Consider the following 18,659-nt stretch of genomic DNA (forward strand, 5'->3'; position numbering starts at 1 on the left):
CCCCGCGGCTCTGGGGGGCTGGCCCACAATCCCTCGCGAGAGCGAGGGCGGGAAAGGTGAGGGGGCCTAGCAAGGGGGACAGCCGGCAAGAAGACCCAAGACCCTGGAATCCTATTACGGGGATGGAGAGTAAGTATTCTTTATACGACTGTTCTGTACCCCAAACCGGTAACATGCCAGTGTCTGTGGGTAGCTTAGCTCCCATTCGGGGAGATCATTCCTACTAACAACCCTGAGGCCTCCACCCAACAGGTCAGGGTGGAGGTGAGGAAATGTGGTAAGACCCACTGGGCCTGGCTTTGCATCCTGCGGTCTCCATCCATCTTTTTATTGTCAGGATGTACGTTTGATGGGCAAACTTTAAATGGGATTTGGAAGAATCACGATGGAAACGGGGTAACATATGTAAGAGTGACCAGACTTCCGCACAGCCGCAGAGCCGCAGAGCCCCAAAGCCCAAGGCCGCGTGCAGCCACGCCGCGGACCCCACCCTTCCGCCTTACGTCTGACGTCACGTGGCGCGGCGGGTGCGCGTGCGCGGGCTTGGCCGCTTCTGCGTCTGCGCAACTGCGAGCGTAGGTGTTCGGCTTTGAAATGCAGCGGGATTTAGTGAGTTTGCCCCTATCCCCAGCGGTGCGGGTGAAGCTGGTGGCTGCAGGTTTCCAGACTGCTGAGGAACTCCTAGAGGTGAAACCCTCCGAGCTCAGCAAAGGTAACGGACTCCCATTACAAGCTGAGGCACTCTGGCCGCTGTCGGGGCCGCCTCCATCCGCGTTCTCGGCCAGATTCTGGCGCCGCCCACCGCCGCGTTTACACCGTGAAACAGCTCCTTGACTCCACTTAAGTGTGGTTTGAATGGTTAGAACTGTGGTCTTAGAAACATTCACCAGTTGCTTTCTCTACCAGTGCCTGCTGAAGCCTCTGAGAATTACCTCATTTATACTCAAAAGAACCCTTTTAACGTGGATTATTATGTTCAATATGTAGATGAAGGAACTGATGCTTGGGATGCTAAGTAACTTTTCATCATGAGTGGGCTAGGAAGTTGTGGAGGCAGGATTGAAATCCAGACAGGCTGTCTAATTTTCGCTGTTACAAAATCCAAGGGGCAGGGATTAAATTTAAGAAATGCACGATTCGTAAATTTAAGAAATGCACTGTTCGTGATAGGATGAGATAAATTAAGAGTGACAAAGGGAGTAGAATCCCCAGAACCTGGAGAAAGCAGTAGAAAGAAGACATCGCTTCTCTTAATGTAATTCACTGAAAAAAACCCCCAAAACTCACATTCCAGAACACTGTAGATTATATGTTGGTGGGAACCACTTCCTTCTGAGGTACACAATAATGAAGCTGTCTGCAGTCACTCTCACTGTGCACATTACACTACACTATGCCCAGAACTGTGTTATTAAGATAGATAACGTTGCCCTTAACGATGGAAAATAAGGTTTCAACTCTCCATTCAAGAACAAATGTTGTAGACCCAGTGTTAACTATTTGTCTTAAGTCTTATGCCAAAGACTGTATCCCCCAAAGTTTGATGGGCTCATTTTCTTTCAACAGGTTGGTTTTACAAAAAAGAAATAAGAGAATATGAATGATAATAGTAGCTAACAATTATTAAGCATTTTGGATGGGCTTAGTGTTCTACCAAGATTTTTATGTGTGTTGTTTCATTCCCATTTTGTAGAAGAAAAGTCTGAAGCATAAAGAAGTAACTTGCCCATGCATGGTAACTACATAGTAAGTGGTGCAGTCAGGAATGACAAACCTAAGTAATCAGACGAGTTAAGGCTCTTAAATTGAATGGAATTTTCATTTCCTTAGCACCATTAATGTCTTTTGTTAGCGCCAAATTTATAGTTCATATCCTTACCCAATCAAGCACTGATACGTGAAACTCAGAAGTGATATCCTCTCCATTATTTCTTCCATAAGCAGCTTGTTTTGTAATTTCCATTTCACTTCTTAGGCCATGTTGTCAGGAATGAAATTATATAGTTGAGGAAGCATAAGTGTATTGTTTAAGCTATTGGTGCATCAAATAATTTTTCTTATTAAATAGTTTGCAGTGATCCATGAATTTTTCATTCCAATGTTTTCATGAATAATACATGCACATGCGCTTCTTAAATCTGCATCTTGTTTTAGGCAGTTAAAGAGGCCATTTTCATTCTTTTCTAAAAAATAATTTGTATACCTTATGAGAGCAAGTTTATTATGGCTTCATAAGACCAAAAGAGATAGTAAAAGACCAAAGAGATGGTAAAAGGACCAAAAGGAAAAAAAAAGGACATTTTCATTTCTACCTTCTGAGATAGATACTCTTGTAGGTACTCCGAAATGCTTTAGAGGTTTAGGTTTTTGAATTCTGTTTCTGAGGTAATAGATAAATCTTTTAAGTATGTGAGGACTAAGAAAACATAGATAAATGCCTTTATTAACTTGAAAAATTAAATAGTTAATCGAATGTTACATTTTTATGTTTCTCTACTCTTGGCATCATTCTTGTTATTTAAAAATTAAAATTAATGAAGACAACTCAATAACATATGACTTTTAAATTTCTAAAATCAGATGTTTTTGTTTCTGTTTCTTATTTGCAGAAGTTGGGATATCTAAAGAGGAAGCCTTAGAAACTCTGCAAATTATAAGAAGAGAATGTCTCACAAATAAAGCAAGTTATGCTGGTACAGCTGAGTCAGGCAAGAAGTGTACAGCACTGGAACTTCTTGAGCAGGAGCATACCCAGAGTTTCATAATTACCTTCTGTTCAGCACTAGATAATATTCTTGGGGGTGGCATACCCTTAACCAAAACAACAGAAATTTGTGGTGCACCAGGTGTTGGAAAAACACAATTATGGTAAAATAAAATGTTCCCCTCTTACATTTATGTAAGTAACAGAGTATTATGTTGTGGGTATACAGTTAGGAGACCAAAAAAGGCATGTATGTGCTCTTAATTTTGTGTGTATGTATGTGTGCATCAAACAAATCAACATTTGCCTTGCATCAGCACCCCATCTTGATAAATTGATACAATTATTTTGATATTAAAAAGTGTTTCTTTTGCAACAGTATAGTGTGGTCAGTGGGGTCAACAAGCAGTCTTCTACTTTGTTATAGAATTAATTCCTGAGAATATATTTGAAAGCCAAATGTTTGAAAGTAGATTTTTGTATAATAAGAAAGGGTTGCATTCCCAGAAGCCTAAAAACCACTAAAGAGTCCTTAATTGTGGTTTTATAGGCACACCCTCCCCCTAATCCATTCATCAATTGATTCACATATGTTTGGAGCCGGGGAGAGTCAACCATCTCTGTTACCTTGCAGAGTATATTTATACCTATAAAATATTTAGTGGTATGTAATGGGTTGTGATCTGGAGTTTGAAAAACACTGCCTTAGATGATCATGATAATGACTTGGTCATTTCAGTTCTTTCTCTTGACAGTATGCAGTTGGCAGTAGATGTGCAGATACCAGAATGTTTTGGAGGAGTGGAAGGTGAAGCAGTTTTTATTGATACAGAGGGGAGTTTTATGGTTGATAGAGTGGTAGACCTTGCTAATGCCTGCATTCAGCACCTGCAGCTTATAGCAGGAACACATATGGGAGAAGGTAAGTTAGCAAGCGCTCTTTTTTCTGTATAATAAAAGTAATTTTCATTTGTATCCATCTCAAGCAAGAGACCATTTGGAACGTGAAGCTTAACGACTTGGCCGTGTACTAGTATTAAACTCTCATACTTCTCTTACAAATTGAGAAATGCCACACCTGGGCTGGCCTTTTCTTCCCCTTTTATGGCCCTCACTTTTTACTGCAGGAGCTCTGGGACAAAACCTGTATTTCAATGTATGACTTCAAATCATCATGCTCTGGCCTGCCAGGTGTTAGCTAATGTTACTGGAAACCTTACTGTAAATATTAAATGTTGTGTCAATGCATTCAGTGTATATTGACTTTCATACTGGTTTTTCCAAAAACCAAGGGTGGCCTTGAAAAATCATGTCTGGAAATGTTTGGAAAATTAGGCTGATTGACCTTATGTGGCTCTGAGTAGTATGTAATTGACTTCACGACTATGTTAATTGTATTGTTAAAAGTGTTGGGAAGTTTTTCTGTGCTTATTGTGTGGAAATAAAGTGTTAGATTAAAAAAGTTTTTTTTAAGGTAATTTGTGTTCAAGTTCTTGTCCTTCAATTACTCATAAAATTAAATGGTTTCTGGTTTGACTGTTTTCTTTTGCTTTATTGTATTTTATTTTTCGGATGTGCAGTCCTTATTCTTTTCTCTAGAAATGTTAAAAAACATAATGCTTTTCCTAAGATGTTTGTATTCCCTTTAAATGAATATAATCAGCTGAATATTTTTATTTTCATTGTAGTACTAGGTGTCCTTTCTAACCAGTGACCGGTATATCTATTGAAAGTCCTGCAAGCTATCCATGTCACAGGTGTAATTTGTAATAGAGTCTTAAGATCTTGTAAATATTGTGGATGTAGCACTGCAATATAGTTTTTAATGATTGGTGTGTGATTAAGCTGTTGTTTTTTGGTTAAAAATGAACTGGTTAAATGTATATTTGTAATAGGCAATATTTTCTGAAATTTAATTTCTTGGTTTTTCTTTCAGCGTTAAAACTTAAGTACGTTTTTAAATGCAATGATTTTTAACTTGTTTTTCTCTGAAATATGTCCAGAACCAATCTGGTTATTTTTAAAAAAACAAATCTAAGGAGAGAATTTTATTTTATATCATTGTTTCTACTTAAATATCAAATTATACTATGGCATTTAAGGGAAAAATATGCTTCTTTTCAACATTTTTCCTTTTAACTTTTAATTTGGAGTCTTATGAAAAAAACAAGAAAGAAATTCCATTGTGTTACTTCTATTCAATGGAAGCCAATAACTAGAAATATGAAAAGATAGACATTAAAACTCTAGTTGTGTATGTGTCTAAACAATTTCTAGACAGTCTAGTATGTAAGGAAACAGTGGAAAAGGTGAAAATAAGAGGTCAGGAATTATGAAATGATAGCTTGTGAAATGACAGGTAAAACTATTTTAAAATTGTTTTGTTGTTTATTTCAGAGCACCCAAAAGCTTTGCAGGATTTCACTCTTGAAAATATTCTTTCCCATATTTATTATTTTCGTTGTCGTGACTACACAGAGCTACTGGCACAAGTTTATCTGCTTCCAGACTTCCTTTCAGAACACTCAAAGGTATGGCTCAATATCAGGTTGAGGAGGCTCTCTTTTATTCCTAATTAGTTGATTGTTTTTATCATGAAAGGTGTTGGGTTTTGTCAAATGCTTTTTCTGAATCAATTGAGACGATTATGTGGCTTTTTTCACCCCTCATTCTATTAATCTGGTGTGTTTCATTGATTGATTTTCATATTAAACCACCTTTGCATTCCTAGGATAAATCCCGCTTGATCATGATATATAATCCTTTTAATATACTACAAGATTCAGTTTCCTGGTATTTTATTGAGGATTTTTGCATCTGTAATTGGTCTGTGGTTTTCTTTGCTGGTGATGTCTTTGTCTGGCTTTCGTATCAGTGTAATATTGGCTTCATAAAATGAGTTAGGAAGTTCCCTTCTCTACTTTTCAGAATACTTTGAGAAGAATTGGTGTAAATTCTTTAAACATTTTATAGAATTTACTGGTGAAGCCGTCTGGTCCTGATTTTTTCTTTGTTGAAAGGCTTTTGATTACTGATCCCTACCAATCTCTTGTTATAAATCTATTCAGATTTTCTGTGTCTTCGGTCAGTTTTGGTAGTTTGTGTCTTTCAATGAGTTTGTCCATTTCATCTAGGTTATCTAATTTTTTGGCATACAAATGTTCATTATAGGGCTTCCCTGGTGGCGCAGTGGTTGAGAATCTGCCTGCTAATGCAGGGGACACGGGTTCGAGCCCTGGTCTGGGAAGATCCCACATGCCACGGAGCAACTGGGCCCGTGAGCCACAATTACTGAGCCTGCGCGTCTGGAGCCTGTGCTCCGCAACAAGAGAGGCCGCGATAGTGAGAGGCCCGCGCACCGCGATGAAGAGTGGCCCCCACTCGCCGCAACTAGAGAGAGCCCTCGCACAGAAACAAAGACCCAACACAGCCATAAATAAATAAATAAATAAATAAATAAAAGAACGTGAATTTCTTAAAAAAAAAAAAAATGTTCATTATATTCTGTTTTTTATTTCTATAAGGTTGGTAGTAATGTCCCTACTTTCATTCCTGATTGGAGTGATTTGTACCTTCTCTCTTTTTCTTAGTCACTTTAGTTAAAGGCTTGTCAATTTTGTTGATCTTTTCAAAGAATCAATTTTTTTTCTTTTTCCTTTTTTTAAAAATCTCACTCTTTTTTAAAAAACTAATTAATTAATTTATTTTATTTTTGGCTGTGTTGGGTCTTCATAGCTGCGCGCGGGCTTTCTCTAGTTATAGCGAGCAGGGGCTACTCTTTGTTGCGGTGCGTGGGCTTCTCATTGCGATGGCCTCTCTTGCTGCGGAGCACGGGTTCTAGGCATGTGGGCTTCAGTAGTTGTGGCATGCAGGCTCAGTAGTTGTGGCGCATGGGCTTAGTTGCTCCACAGCATGTGGGATCTTCCCAGACTAGGGCTTGAACCTGTGTCCCCTGAACTGGCAGTCGGATTCTTTTTTTTTTTTTTTTTTTAATTTTATTTATTTATTTTTGGCTGTGTTGGGTCTTCGTTTCTGTGCGAGGGCTTTCTCTAGTTGCGGCAAGCGGGGGCCATTCTTCATCGCGGTGTGCGGGCCTCTCACTATCGCGGCCTCTCTTGTTGCGGAGCATAGGCTCCAGACACGCAGACTCAGTAGTTGTGGCTCACGGGCCCAGTTGCTCCGTGGCATGTGGGATCTTCCCAGACCAGGGCTCAAACCCCTTTCCCCTGCATTGGCAGGCAGATTCTCAACCACTGCGCCACCAGGGAAGCCCCTGGCAGTTGGATTCTTAACCACTGCACCACCAGGGAAGTCCCTCAAAGAATCAACTTTTGATTTCAGTGATTTTTCCAATTGTTTGTCTCTTGTCTATTTTGATTATTTCCACTTTAATTTTCATTACTTTCTTCTACTTTATTTGGAATTAGTTTGCTCTTCTTTTTCTGGTTCTTTAAAGTAGAATTTTAGGATATTGGTTTGAGATCTTTCTTTATTTTTTTAAAAATATTTATTTATTTATTTGCTGCACCATGTGGCTTGTGGAATCTTAGTTCCCCAACCAGGGATTGAATCCAGGCCCTTGGCAATGAGAGTGTGCAGTCCTAACTGCTGGACTGCCAGGAAATTCCCTCTTTTTTTTAATATAGTTGTTTAGAGCTATACATTTTCCTCTGAGCACTGCTTTTACTGTATCCCATAAATTTTGGTATATTATTTTTTAATATTCATTTATCTTTAAGTACATTCTAATTTCCATTTTGAGTTCTTTGACTCATTGTTTATTTAAGAGTGTGTTGTTTGATTTCCACATATTTGTGAATTTTTCAAATGTCCTTTTGTTGGTTTCTAATTTTATTCCATTCTGGTCAGAGAAGATAACTTCATGTGATTCCATCTTTATAAATTTGAGACTTACTTTGTGACCTAACATCTGGTCTATGCAGGAGGACGTTCCATGTGCACTTGAGAAGAATGTGTAGTCTGCTGTTGAGTGGAGTGTTGTATGTATATATCTGCTAATTCTAGTTGATTTATAGTGTTGTTAAGTCTTTTCTTTCCTTGTTTATCTTTTGTCCAGTTATATCCATCATTGAATATGGGCTGTTTGAAATTGCCAATTATTACTGTAGAACTGTCTTGTTTCTTTCTTTGATGTTTTTTTTTTGTTGTTGTTGTTGTTTTTATAAATTTATTTATTTATGTTTATTTTTGGCTGTGTTGGGTCTTCGTTTCCATGCGAGGGCTTTCTCCAGTTGCAGCGAGCGGGGGCCACTCCTCATCGCGGTGCACGGGCCTGTCACCGTCGTGGCCTCTCCCATTGCGGAGCGCAGGCTCCAGATGCTCAGGCTCAGTAGTTGTGGCTCACGGGCTTAGTGGATCCGCGGCATGTGGGATCCTCCCAGACCAGGGCTTGAACCCGTGTCCCCCACATTGGCAGGCAGACTCTCAACCACTGCGCCACCAGGGAAGCCCCTCTTGATGTTTTAAAAAAATTTATTTTTTAAAATTATTAATTAATTAATTTTTGGCTGCGTTGGGTCTTCTTTGCTGCACGCGGGCTTTCTCTAGTTGCAGCAAGCGGGGGCTACTCTTCACTGAGGTGCGTGGGCTTCTCATTGCGGTGGCTTCTCTTGTTGAGGAGCACGGGCTCTAGGCACGCGGGCTTCAGTAGTTTTGGCTCGTGGGCTCTAGAGTGCAGGCTCAGTAGATGTGGCACACAGGCTTAGTTGCTCCAAGGCATGTGGGATCTTCCCCGACCAGAGCTCGAACCCATGTCCCCTGCATTGGCAGGCGGATTCTTAACCACTGTGCCACCAGGGAAGTCCTCTTTCTTTAATTTTATCAGTTTTTGCTTTATATATTTTAGGGCTCTGTTGTTAGGTCTCTATATATTTATAATTGTTATATCTTCTTTTTGTTTTTTTTGGCTTTCAGGATCTTAGTTCCCTGACCAGGAATTGAACCCAGGCCACGGCAGTGAAAGCACCAAGTCCTAACCACTGCACCGCCAGGGAATTCCCTATACTTGTTATATCTTCTTAATGGACTGACCCTTTTATTATTATACAATGTCCTTCTTTGTCTCTTGTAACAATATTTGTCTTAAAGTCTCTTTTGTCTGGCCACTCCAGCTCTCTTTGGTTACTGTTTGCAGGGAATATCTTTTTCCATCCTTTCACACCTAACTTACATGTATCTTTGGACTTAAAGTGAGTTTCTTGTAGAAAGCCTACAAGTTGGGTCATTTTTTAAATCCATTCTGCCAATCTCTGTCTTTTATTTGGAGAGTTTAATTCATTTACGTTTAACATGCTTGCTCATAGGGAGGTACTTCTGCCATTTTGCTTTTTTTTTTTTCTATATGTCTTATACCTTATTTCTCAATTTCTCCATTACTGCCTTTTTTTTTTATTAGATAGTTATTTTTTAGTATACCATTTTGATTCCCTTGTTTCTTTTACTATACATTTTTTAGTTATTAGTTGCCCTGGGGATTACAATTAACATCTTAATTCATAGCAGTATAGTTTGAACTAATACCTATTTAGTTTCAACAATATACAAAAACCTTGCTGCTATATGGCTACTTTTAACCCTCTTTATGTTGTTATTGTCACACATTATGTCTTTATACGTTGTGTGCCGATTACCGTAGATTTTTAGTTATTTTATACAGTTATCTTTTAAAGCGTATCAGAAAATAAGGTGTTACAAACTAAAGATACATTAATGCTGACTTTTTAGGTTTATCTATATAGTTACATTTACTGCTGTTTATTTCTGTGTGTGGATTTGAGTTACTGTACTGTCCACTGTCTTTTCATTTCAGCCTGAAGGGCTCTTTTTAGCAATGCTTGTACAATAGGTCTACTAGTGATGAACTTTGTTTTTATTTATCTGGCAGTCTCTTAATTGCTGCTTCATTTTTGAGGAATACTTTTGCTAGCTATGCAATTCTTGGTTGTCAGTTTTTTCCTTTCAGCAATTTGAATATGTCATCCCACCGCCTTCTGACCTTTGAGAACCACTGAATAAATATATCTGTGATCTGAGTCTTCCTATCTCTCCATTGGTATGCTGGTGAATGTTTAATGACTGACTTTCCAGGAAAAGAATATATGCACATATATACATACATAAGTTTATTATAAAGTTGCTTATATAAAGGATGTATAGCACACAATTTGCAAGTAATAAAATGTACAGTATTCTTTATTGTAAATTCTGTATAACCAGTTGAGTCTTACAGAAAGCTTTTGTTGATTTGATTTTTTATTGAGGTTAAATTCACATAATAAAATTCAGCATTTTAAAGTGGGCAATTCAGTGCAGTTCGTACATTCACGATGTTGTACAACTACTACCTGTATCTCGTTCCAAAATGTTTTTGTCACCTTAAGAGGAAACTTGTACCCATTAAGGAGTTGCTCCCTATTCCTCCCTCCCTACAAAGCCCCTGGCAACCACCAATCTGTTTTTGTCTCTATGGTTTTACCTACTCTCGATATTGCATATGAATGGAATCATATGATATGTGACTTTTATTGTCTGTTTTTTTCCACTTAGCATTAACATGTTCAGTGTTCATCCACCTTGTAGCATGTGTCAGACTCCGTTCCTTTCTATGGCTGAGTAATATTCTGTTGATGGAAATTCAGACTGATTCCATCTCTTGATTTTTGTGAATTGTGCTGCTATGAAATGTGTATACACGTATTTGTTTTCGTACCAATTTTTAATGCTTTTGGGTATATACCTAGGAGCAAGATTGCTGGATCATATGGTAATTCTATGTTTAACTTTTTGAGGCCTTGCAAAACTGTTTTTCACAGTTTCTGAACCATTTTACATTCCCACCACCAATGTATGAGGTTTTCATCGATTTGAATTTTGCTAAACTTATTTATCCATATCTGACCTATGCCATTATTTGGCAAAATTAAGCTACCAATAAGCACTTGATGGCTGTCCAATTCAGCAAAGAAGTTGCTCCCATCACTGATGAACAGGTACTGTTTTAACATAAACGCTGGTTGATATTTTTGCTTACGTTAACAAGCATGATGAAAGTGAAACAACAGAGGTGTATTTTTTTGCTGAATTGATTAGCTTCCTGTGTTATTGTTGTTGTTGAGGAATTTGATGAATTTTTACCATTTCTTTTTTTCCTTTATTTCTTCCCCAACCTCCTAATTTATCCCTCTCCTCCCACCTTTCCCCTTTGGTAACCATAAGTTTGTTTTCTAAGTCTGTGAGTCTGTTTCTGTTTTGTAAATAAGTTTGTTTGTATCATTTTTTAGATTTCACATATAAGTGATACCATATGATATTTGTCTTTCTGTCTGGCTTACTTCACTCAGTATGGTAATTTCTAGGTCTATTCATGTTGCTGCAAATGGCATTATTTGATTCTTTTTTATGGCTGAGTAATATTCCATTGTATATATGTACCACATCTTTATCCATTCATCTGTTGATGGACATTTAGGTCACTTCCATGTCCTGGTTATTGTAAATACTGCTCCAGTGAACATTTGGTGCCTGTAAATATCTTTTCGAATTTTGATTTTCTCCAGATTTATGCCCAGGAGTGCAATTGCTGGATCATATGGTAGCTCTATTTTTAGTTTTTTGAGGAACCTCCATATTGTTCTCCATAGTGCCTGTAACAATTTACATTTCCACCAACAGTGTAGGAGTGTTCCCTTTTCTCCACACCCTCTCCAGCATTTATTGTTTGTAGATTTTTTGATGATGGCCATTCTGACTGGTGTGAGATGATACCTCACTGTAGTTTTGATTTGCATTTCTCTAATAAGTAGCTATGTTGAGCATCTTTTCATGTGTTTGTTGGCCATCTGTATGACTTCTTTGGAGAAATGTCTGTTTAGGTCTTCTGCCCATTTTTGGATTGGGTTGTTTGTTTTTTTGATAATGAGCTGCATGAGCTGCTTGTAAATTGTGGAGATTAATCTCTTGTCTGTTGCTTCATTTGCAAATATTTTCTCCCATTCTGAGGGTTGTCTTTTTGTCTTGTTTACGGTTTACTTTGCTGTGCAAAAGCTTTTAAGTTTCATTAGGTCCCATTTGTTTATTTTTGTTCTTGTTCTCGTTACTCTAGGAAGTGGGTCAAAAAAGATCTTGCTGCGATTTATGTCAAAGAGTGTTCTGCCTATGTTTTTCTCTAAGAGTTTTATAGTGTCTGGCCTTACATTTAGGTCTTTAATCCATTTTGAGTTTATTTTTGTGTATGGTGTTCATTCTTTTTCATGTAGCTGTCCAGTTTTCCCAGCACCACTTACTGAAGAGACTGTCTTTTCTCCATTGTACATTCTTGCCTCCTTTGTCATAGATTAGGTGACCATATGTATGTGGATTTATCTCTGGGCTTTCTATCCTGTTTCATATTGATCTGTTTCTGTTTTTGTGCCAGTACCATACTGTTTTGATTACTGTAGCTTTATAGTAGAGCCTGAAGTTAGGGAGCCTGATTCCTCCAGCTCCGTTTTTCTTTTTCAAGATTGCTTTGGATATTTGGGGTGTTTTGTGTTTCCATATAAATTAAAAATTGTTTTGTTTTAGATCTGGGAAAAATGTCATTAGTAATTTGATAGGGATTGCATTGAATCTGTAGATTACCTTAGGTAGTGTAGTCATTTTGACAATATTGATTCTCCCAATTTAAGCACATGGTATATCTTTCCATCTGTTTGTGTCATCTTTGATTTCTTTCATTAGTGTCTTACAGTTTTTAGAGTACTGTTTTTGCCTCCTTAGGTAGGTTTATTCTTAGGTATTTTATTCTTTTTGATGCAGAGGTAAATGGGATTGTTTCCTTAATTTCTCTTTCTGATCTTTTGTTGTTAGTGTATAGAAATGCAACAGATTTCTGTGTATTAATTATGTATCCTGCAACTTTACCAAATTCATTGATGAGCTCTAGTTACCATTTATTTCTGGTTATAAATTATTTTCTGGGGAATTCCCTGGTGGTCCAGTAGTTAGGGCTCTGTGCTCTCACTGCCAAGGGCCTGAGTTCGATCCCTGGTCAGGGAACTAAAACCCCACAAGCCATGTGGTGTGGCCATAAATAAATAAATAAATAAATAAATTTCTGTATTTTCCTCAAAATATGGACCATAAGGTTGACTATTACAGAATTTTCTTGCATTTTGTTTACATCAGGATTTTTCCCTAAGAGGTAAAAGAGACCAGAAATCTAGGTGACTGGTTGTGACAGGAAGTATGTTCTTAAGTGCTTCTCACAACTTTTATGTTCTTATATTCTTTCTTTATGGGGTCTTTATTGAGCCTTATTTTGTGAAAATGGAAAATATGGTTATTTTGCTGACATTACAGTATTTTGATACATCCTCAGTTTTTTCATATTTCTACACTGAACAATTTATCTGTGATACGGGAAAGACCTCATATCTCTAAAAAACCACTGTTAGTGTCAGTGAATAGTAAGAAAACAAGGAATATCAAATGGAGTCATCCCATGGTCCATTTACCCAAAATTTCTTCTTTGTTAGTTGCACAAAGGAAAGAACTGCTGGCAGAAGGGAATTACACTACACAAAATGTTTCTGAAACATAAAGAGTTTAAAACTCTCTTGGATTCCTAATTTTTATTTTAAAAAATTCACATTGGAGGGAATTCCCTTCCAGTGGTTAGGACTGTGCACTTCACTGCAGTGGGCATGAGTTTGATCCCTGGTCGGGGAGCTAAGTTTCCTACAAGCCACAGGGCACGACCAAAATAAAAATTCACGCTGGTAACTTTTTTTTTAAAGATTTTTTTTCTTGATGTGGACCATTTTTATTTTATTTTATTTTATTTATTTATTTAAATGGTTCTTTTCTCATTTTTTAAAAGATTTTTATTATTTATGGCTGTGTTGAGTCTTCATTGCTGCACACGGGCTTTCTCTAGTTGTGGCGAGCGGGGGCTACTCCTCATTGCGGTGTGTGGGCTTCTCGTTGCAGTGGCTTCTCTTGTTGCGGAGTGCAGGCTCTAGATGCGCAGGCTTCAGTAGTTGTGGCAGGTGGGCTCAGTAGTTGTGGCTCTGGGTCTCTAGAGCACAGGCTCAGTAGTTGTGGCGCACAGGCTTAGTTGCTCCACGGCATGTGGGATCCTCCCAGACCAGGGCTTGAACCCGTGTCCCCTGCATTGGCAGGCGGATTTTTAACCACTGCGCCACCAGGGAAGTCCCTGATATGTACCACTTTTAAAGTCTTTATTGAATTTGTTTCAACATTGCTTCTGTTTTATATTTTGGTTTTTTGGCCGCGAGGCATATGGGATCTTAGCTTCCCAACCAGGGATCGAACCTGCACCCCCTGCATTGGAAGGTGAAGTCTTAACTACTGGACTGCAAGGGAAGTCCCACGTTGGTGACTTTTTAATTTCAGCTTTTATGAGTTGAATGACAGTGCTTGGCTTTTGGTTTTTGTTTGTTTGTTTGTTTGACAATGCTTGTTTTTTTCTACCCACCCACTCAAACTCTGTACTTCATCGACTTTCTGTCATTCAGTATAATCTGCCTTTTGAGAGACCAAGGAAACTCATCAGAGCATTTTCAGGAGCTTGCTCCCTAAACTTGGAGAAAAGCCATGAGTGTGACTGTTACCACTTAATAGAACGTCCAGATCTTTGTAATTCAGCCACTTTCAGTAAAATCTGTACTGTGGAGAGGAAAACAGCCTATTTCTATTCTTCTATTATAGGTTAGGCTGTATAGCTCCTCTGGTTTGAGCAGAGAGGTCCTTGGATGCCCTAGGTATTTGGGACTCCTTGCAAATACCCTAGGACCAAAACTTGCAATTTTATAGTGCTTTCCCGTGGAGTATTTTTCTTCTTTTGATTTGAGTTAATGATCATTCCTAGTTATTGGATTCATTTTCCAAAAGTAGAAGCATATTTCCTCAATTTTTTGTGTAGTTCACAATGTAATGGATACAGACACAACACTTTAAAAAAATTTTATTGAAGTATTGGTGATTTATAATGTCTTGTTAATTTCTGCGGTACAGCAAAGTGATGCTTCCCTCCTTCATCCCCCTCCCCCTTGGCAACCACAAGTCTGTTCTCTACAGACACAACACATTTTTTTTTTTTTAATTAATAGCTACTCTATTTATTTATTTATTTATTTATTTTTAGCTGTGTTGGGTCTTCGTTTCGTGTGAGGGCCTTCTCCAGTTGCGGCAAGCGGGGGCCACTCTTCATCGTGGTGCGGGGGCCACTCTTCATCGCGGTGCGCGGGCCTCTCACTATCGCGGCCCCTCCCGCTGTGGGACACAGGCTCCAGACGCGCAGGCTCAGCAGTTGTGGCTCACGGGCCCAGTTGCTCCGCGGCATGTGGGACCTTCCCAGACCAGGGCTCGAACCCGTGTCCCCTGCATTAGCAGGCAGATTCTCAACCACTGCGCCACCAGGGAAGCCCAACACAACACATTTTTAAGGTCAATCTGATCATGACATTTTTTCCCATCGCTCTATTAAAAGTCTAGACAACCAGCAAAACAAATCAAGTGCTGATCTGTAGCTGATTTGCTTGCTGATTTCCATGTAGAAAATACTCCTATCATGGCTGATTTCATGTATGATGTCATTGGACATGGAGTAGAGAAGAAAGAATGCACATCATTATGTAATGTTTCCACTATAAACGTAAAATAGACGTAAATAACCTTAAAATCATAGATAATAGTAAAATGTATGAATGAGTTTTAAGTATTATCCATATTTTAATATATATAGTTTAATTTTACTAATGACTGTATTTAATGATGGATTTGTAAAATTTCTAAAGATTTAGCAAAATTTGGCTCAGAAGCTTGTTGGATTTGGCCTCAGCACACCACTGATTCTTTCTGATGTAATTTCCTACCGTTCCCCCTCACTACTTTTTTTCTGACCCTTTAAACATGCCAAACTTGTTTGTGTCTTAGGGCCTTTGCCCTTCCTCATCCTTGTACGTGGGTTGTCTTTCCCTCCTAGAGGTTCTTATCCAGGACTCAGTTCTATTGAGTCCTTACGGATGCCTTCCTTACATCTAGTCTAAGTTAGCTTCCCTCTACCCCTTCACCTACTTATTCTTTGTCATTTCACCCAGTTTTAGTTTCTTTTTTGCTCCTGTCATCATCAGAAATTACCTTATGCAGAGCTTCTGAGTTGGTGAACCCGTTGGGGTGCTAGGAGAATGGCTCTCGGAGAGAACATGGAAGCTCCGTGTCCCTTCCCCATACCTTCTGTATGCATCTCTTCCATCTAGCTGTTCCTGAGTTATATCCTTCTTTTTTTTTTTTTTTAATTGAAGTGTAGTTGATTTACAATGTTGTGTTAGTTTCTGGTGTACAGCAAAGTGATTTGGTTATACATATATACACATATTCTTTTTCATATTTTTTTTCCATTGTACTTTATCACAGGCTATTGAATATAGTTCCCTGTTCTATACAATAGGACCTTGTTGTTTTATCTATTTTATATATAGTAGTTTGTACCTGCTAATCCCAAACTCCTAATTTATCCCTCCCCCATCCCCTTTCCTCTTTAGTAACCATAAGTTGTTTTCTATGTCTGTGAGTCTGTTTCTGTTTTGTAAATAAGTTCACTTGTGTCATAGTTTAGATTCCACAGGTAAGTGATATCATATGTATTTGTGTTTCTCTTTCTGACTTCACTTAGTATGATAATCTGTAGGTCCATCCATGTTGCTGCACACGGCATTATTTCATTTGTCTTTATGGCTGAGTAGTATTCCATTGTGTATATATACCACAGCCTCTTTATCCCTTCATCTGTTGATGGACATTTAGGTTGCTTCCGTGTCTTGGCTACTGTGAATAGTGCTGCTATGAACATTGGGGTGCATGTATCTTTTGAATTATAGTTTTCTCCAGATATATGCCCAGGAGTGGGATAGCTGGATCCTATGGCACTGAGTTATATCCTTTTATAATAAACTTGTAATTCATTGAGTAAAAAAAAAAGAAATTATCTTATTCATATATTTGTTTGCACATTAATTGTCCCTTACTTCACTAGAACATAAGCTCCAAGAGAACAGGGATCTTATTTCTTGTTCCCCAATGCCTGGAACAGTGACTAGCATATAGTAGGTGTCAATAAATATTTGTTGAATGAAGGAATGAATAAAAGATATAAAAATGTCTTACTAAGACAGTGCTTCACAAAAGCTTGTTCTTTAGCTTAGTCCTTATTAGGTAGAAAAAATATATGTAATCTTATAGTATTTTGTTTGTATACATTCAGATTAGTTTCCATATTCTGTTTGTTCTTGGATCTTAGATTATATATTACACTAACTTCACCATAGGAGCCATTATTTAGATCAGATTAGAAATGAAACTGTCATGAAAATGTTTATCATCTGTAAGTGAACTTTCTTGATTAGAATTCAAGACAAACCTGCCTCTTCCTGAACTCTATATTATGACAGATTCTGTAATGGTTAGTTGCCCTATAGTATGTTTTAAATTAAGAAGAAAAAGTATATCAAAAATTAGGCTTTTGAAAAAGGTTTTATAATTTAATATTTGAGTGTTTGCTTTTTTTTCAACATAAAAAGAACCCTGAAGGTAAAATTGACATTTAATTGAAAAATTGGTTTTGCTAAGATTTCAAAAGTACTTTTCATCAGTACACCTCTGTAAATACTGGATGTAGTGCCAAATTGCAAGAAAATTGTAATTGCCCCTTTTTCTTTTGTTGAATTACTTTTTTAAGATGATAAATTATCAAACCAGAGTACATTTTAACTTTTGGTGACTAGTGCAGAAAGCATTGAACAGATTTATACTTGACCAAAATGAAGCTTTTGGAGAGTTGGAAATAGAACCCTGGATTTTAGGGTTTTTGTTTTTTTTTTTCTGTGATGGACTCTGCTTTTTGGTTGCCATTTATTATTTTATTTTAAATACCAAACCTAATATCATTATCTCTTCTTTATTTAGGTTCGATTAGTGATAGTGGACGGTATTGCTTTTCCTTTTCGTCATGACCTAGATGACCTATCCCTTCGTACTCGATTACTAAATGGCCTAGCGCAGCAAATGATCAGCCTTGCAAATAACCACAGATTAGCTGTAAGTATTACTACTAAAGGGAGTTTTATTATAAAGTCAAGTTTATATAAAATGTTAAAGTCTAGGGAATTCCCTGGCAGTCTAGTGGTTAGGATTTCATGCTTCCACTGTAGGGGGCACAGATTGGATCCCTGGTCAGGGAACTAAGATCCCGCATGCCACGCAGCACGGCCAAAAATAAATAAATAAAAGTAAAAAAATAAAATGTTAAAGTCGAGAAATAGCAAAAATAGAATTTGCTTGACTAAAAGCAAATAATATAGATATACAGTTCTGAATGTAGTTTTGTTTTGGTTTGGTTTCTATAAAAAATATTAAATCCAGTCATAAGTGTTGTATATCAGTTTTCCTGGCAAATAAAAAGCATAATCAAGATGCCATATTATAAAAATGGACTTTGATGAAGAAATGCCATCTTTGATAATTGCATTGTTTTCTTTGTAACATACTTGATGTTTTTCAGGTAAGCTCTTCCAACATCCCCATTTTTCTTTTACTCTTGAGTCTTTGATTATTACATAGTGTATAATCACAGACTCAGACGGATAGAAAAATTACACAGTGTAAACAACCTAGATGTTTAGAGGTGGAGCTAACGCTTCTAGATTTGTAGTGTGAGGAGAGACGTAAAGATAAGTTCAGAAGTAAGGAGATAAAAGGAGTAAGGTAGGGGATTCCCTGGTGGTCAAGTGGTTAGGACTCTGCACTTCCACTGCAGTGGGTGCGAATTCGATTCCTGGTCGGGGAACTGAGATCCTGCATGCTGTGTGTTGTGGCCAAAAAAAACCAAAAACAAAAACAAACAAAAAAAAGGAGTGAGGTAAAAACTTTTTTTTAT

General features: G+C 37.8%; 1 protein-coding gene across 12 annotated transcripts in view; it reads left to right on the top strand.

Moving 5' to 3' along the window:
* Positions 1-501: 501 nt before the first annotated feature.
* RAD51C (RAD51 paralog C) overlaps positions 502-18,659 on the top strand; it is a 62,206-nt gene continuing 44,048 nt past the window's right edge. For 3 of the 12 annotated variants that reach the window (XM_082372081.1, XM_082372078.1, XM_082372080.1), the window contains exons 1-5: positions 513-712; positions 2,610-2,868; positions 3,460-3,626; positions 5,102-5,235; positions 17,690-17,821. In XM_082372081.1, coding sequence (XP_082228207.1) covers positions 595-712; positions 2,610-2,868; positions 3,460-3,626; positions 5,102-5,235; positions 17,690-17,821 — 810 coding nt within the window. In that variant the 5' untranslated portion in view covers positions 513-594. Of the gene's footprint in view, positions 713-2,609; positions 2,900-3,443; positions 3,627-5,101; positions 5,236-17,689; positions 17,822-18,659 lie in introns of those variants that run through there. The other 9 variants (XM_082372079.1, XM_082372075.1, XM_082372083.1 and 6 more) reach the window with 9 other exon arrangements.

This window comes from Balaenoptera borealis (assembly GCF_965194805.1).
Source record: "Balaenoptera borealis genome assembly, chromosome: 20".
NCBI classification, from domain to species: Eukaryota; Metazoa; Chordata; class Mammalia; order Artiodactyla; family Balaenopteridae; genus Balaenoptera; species Balaenoptera borealis.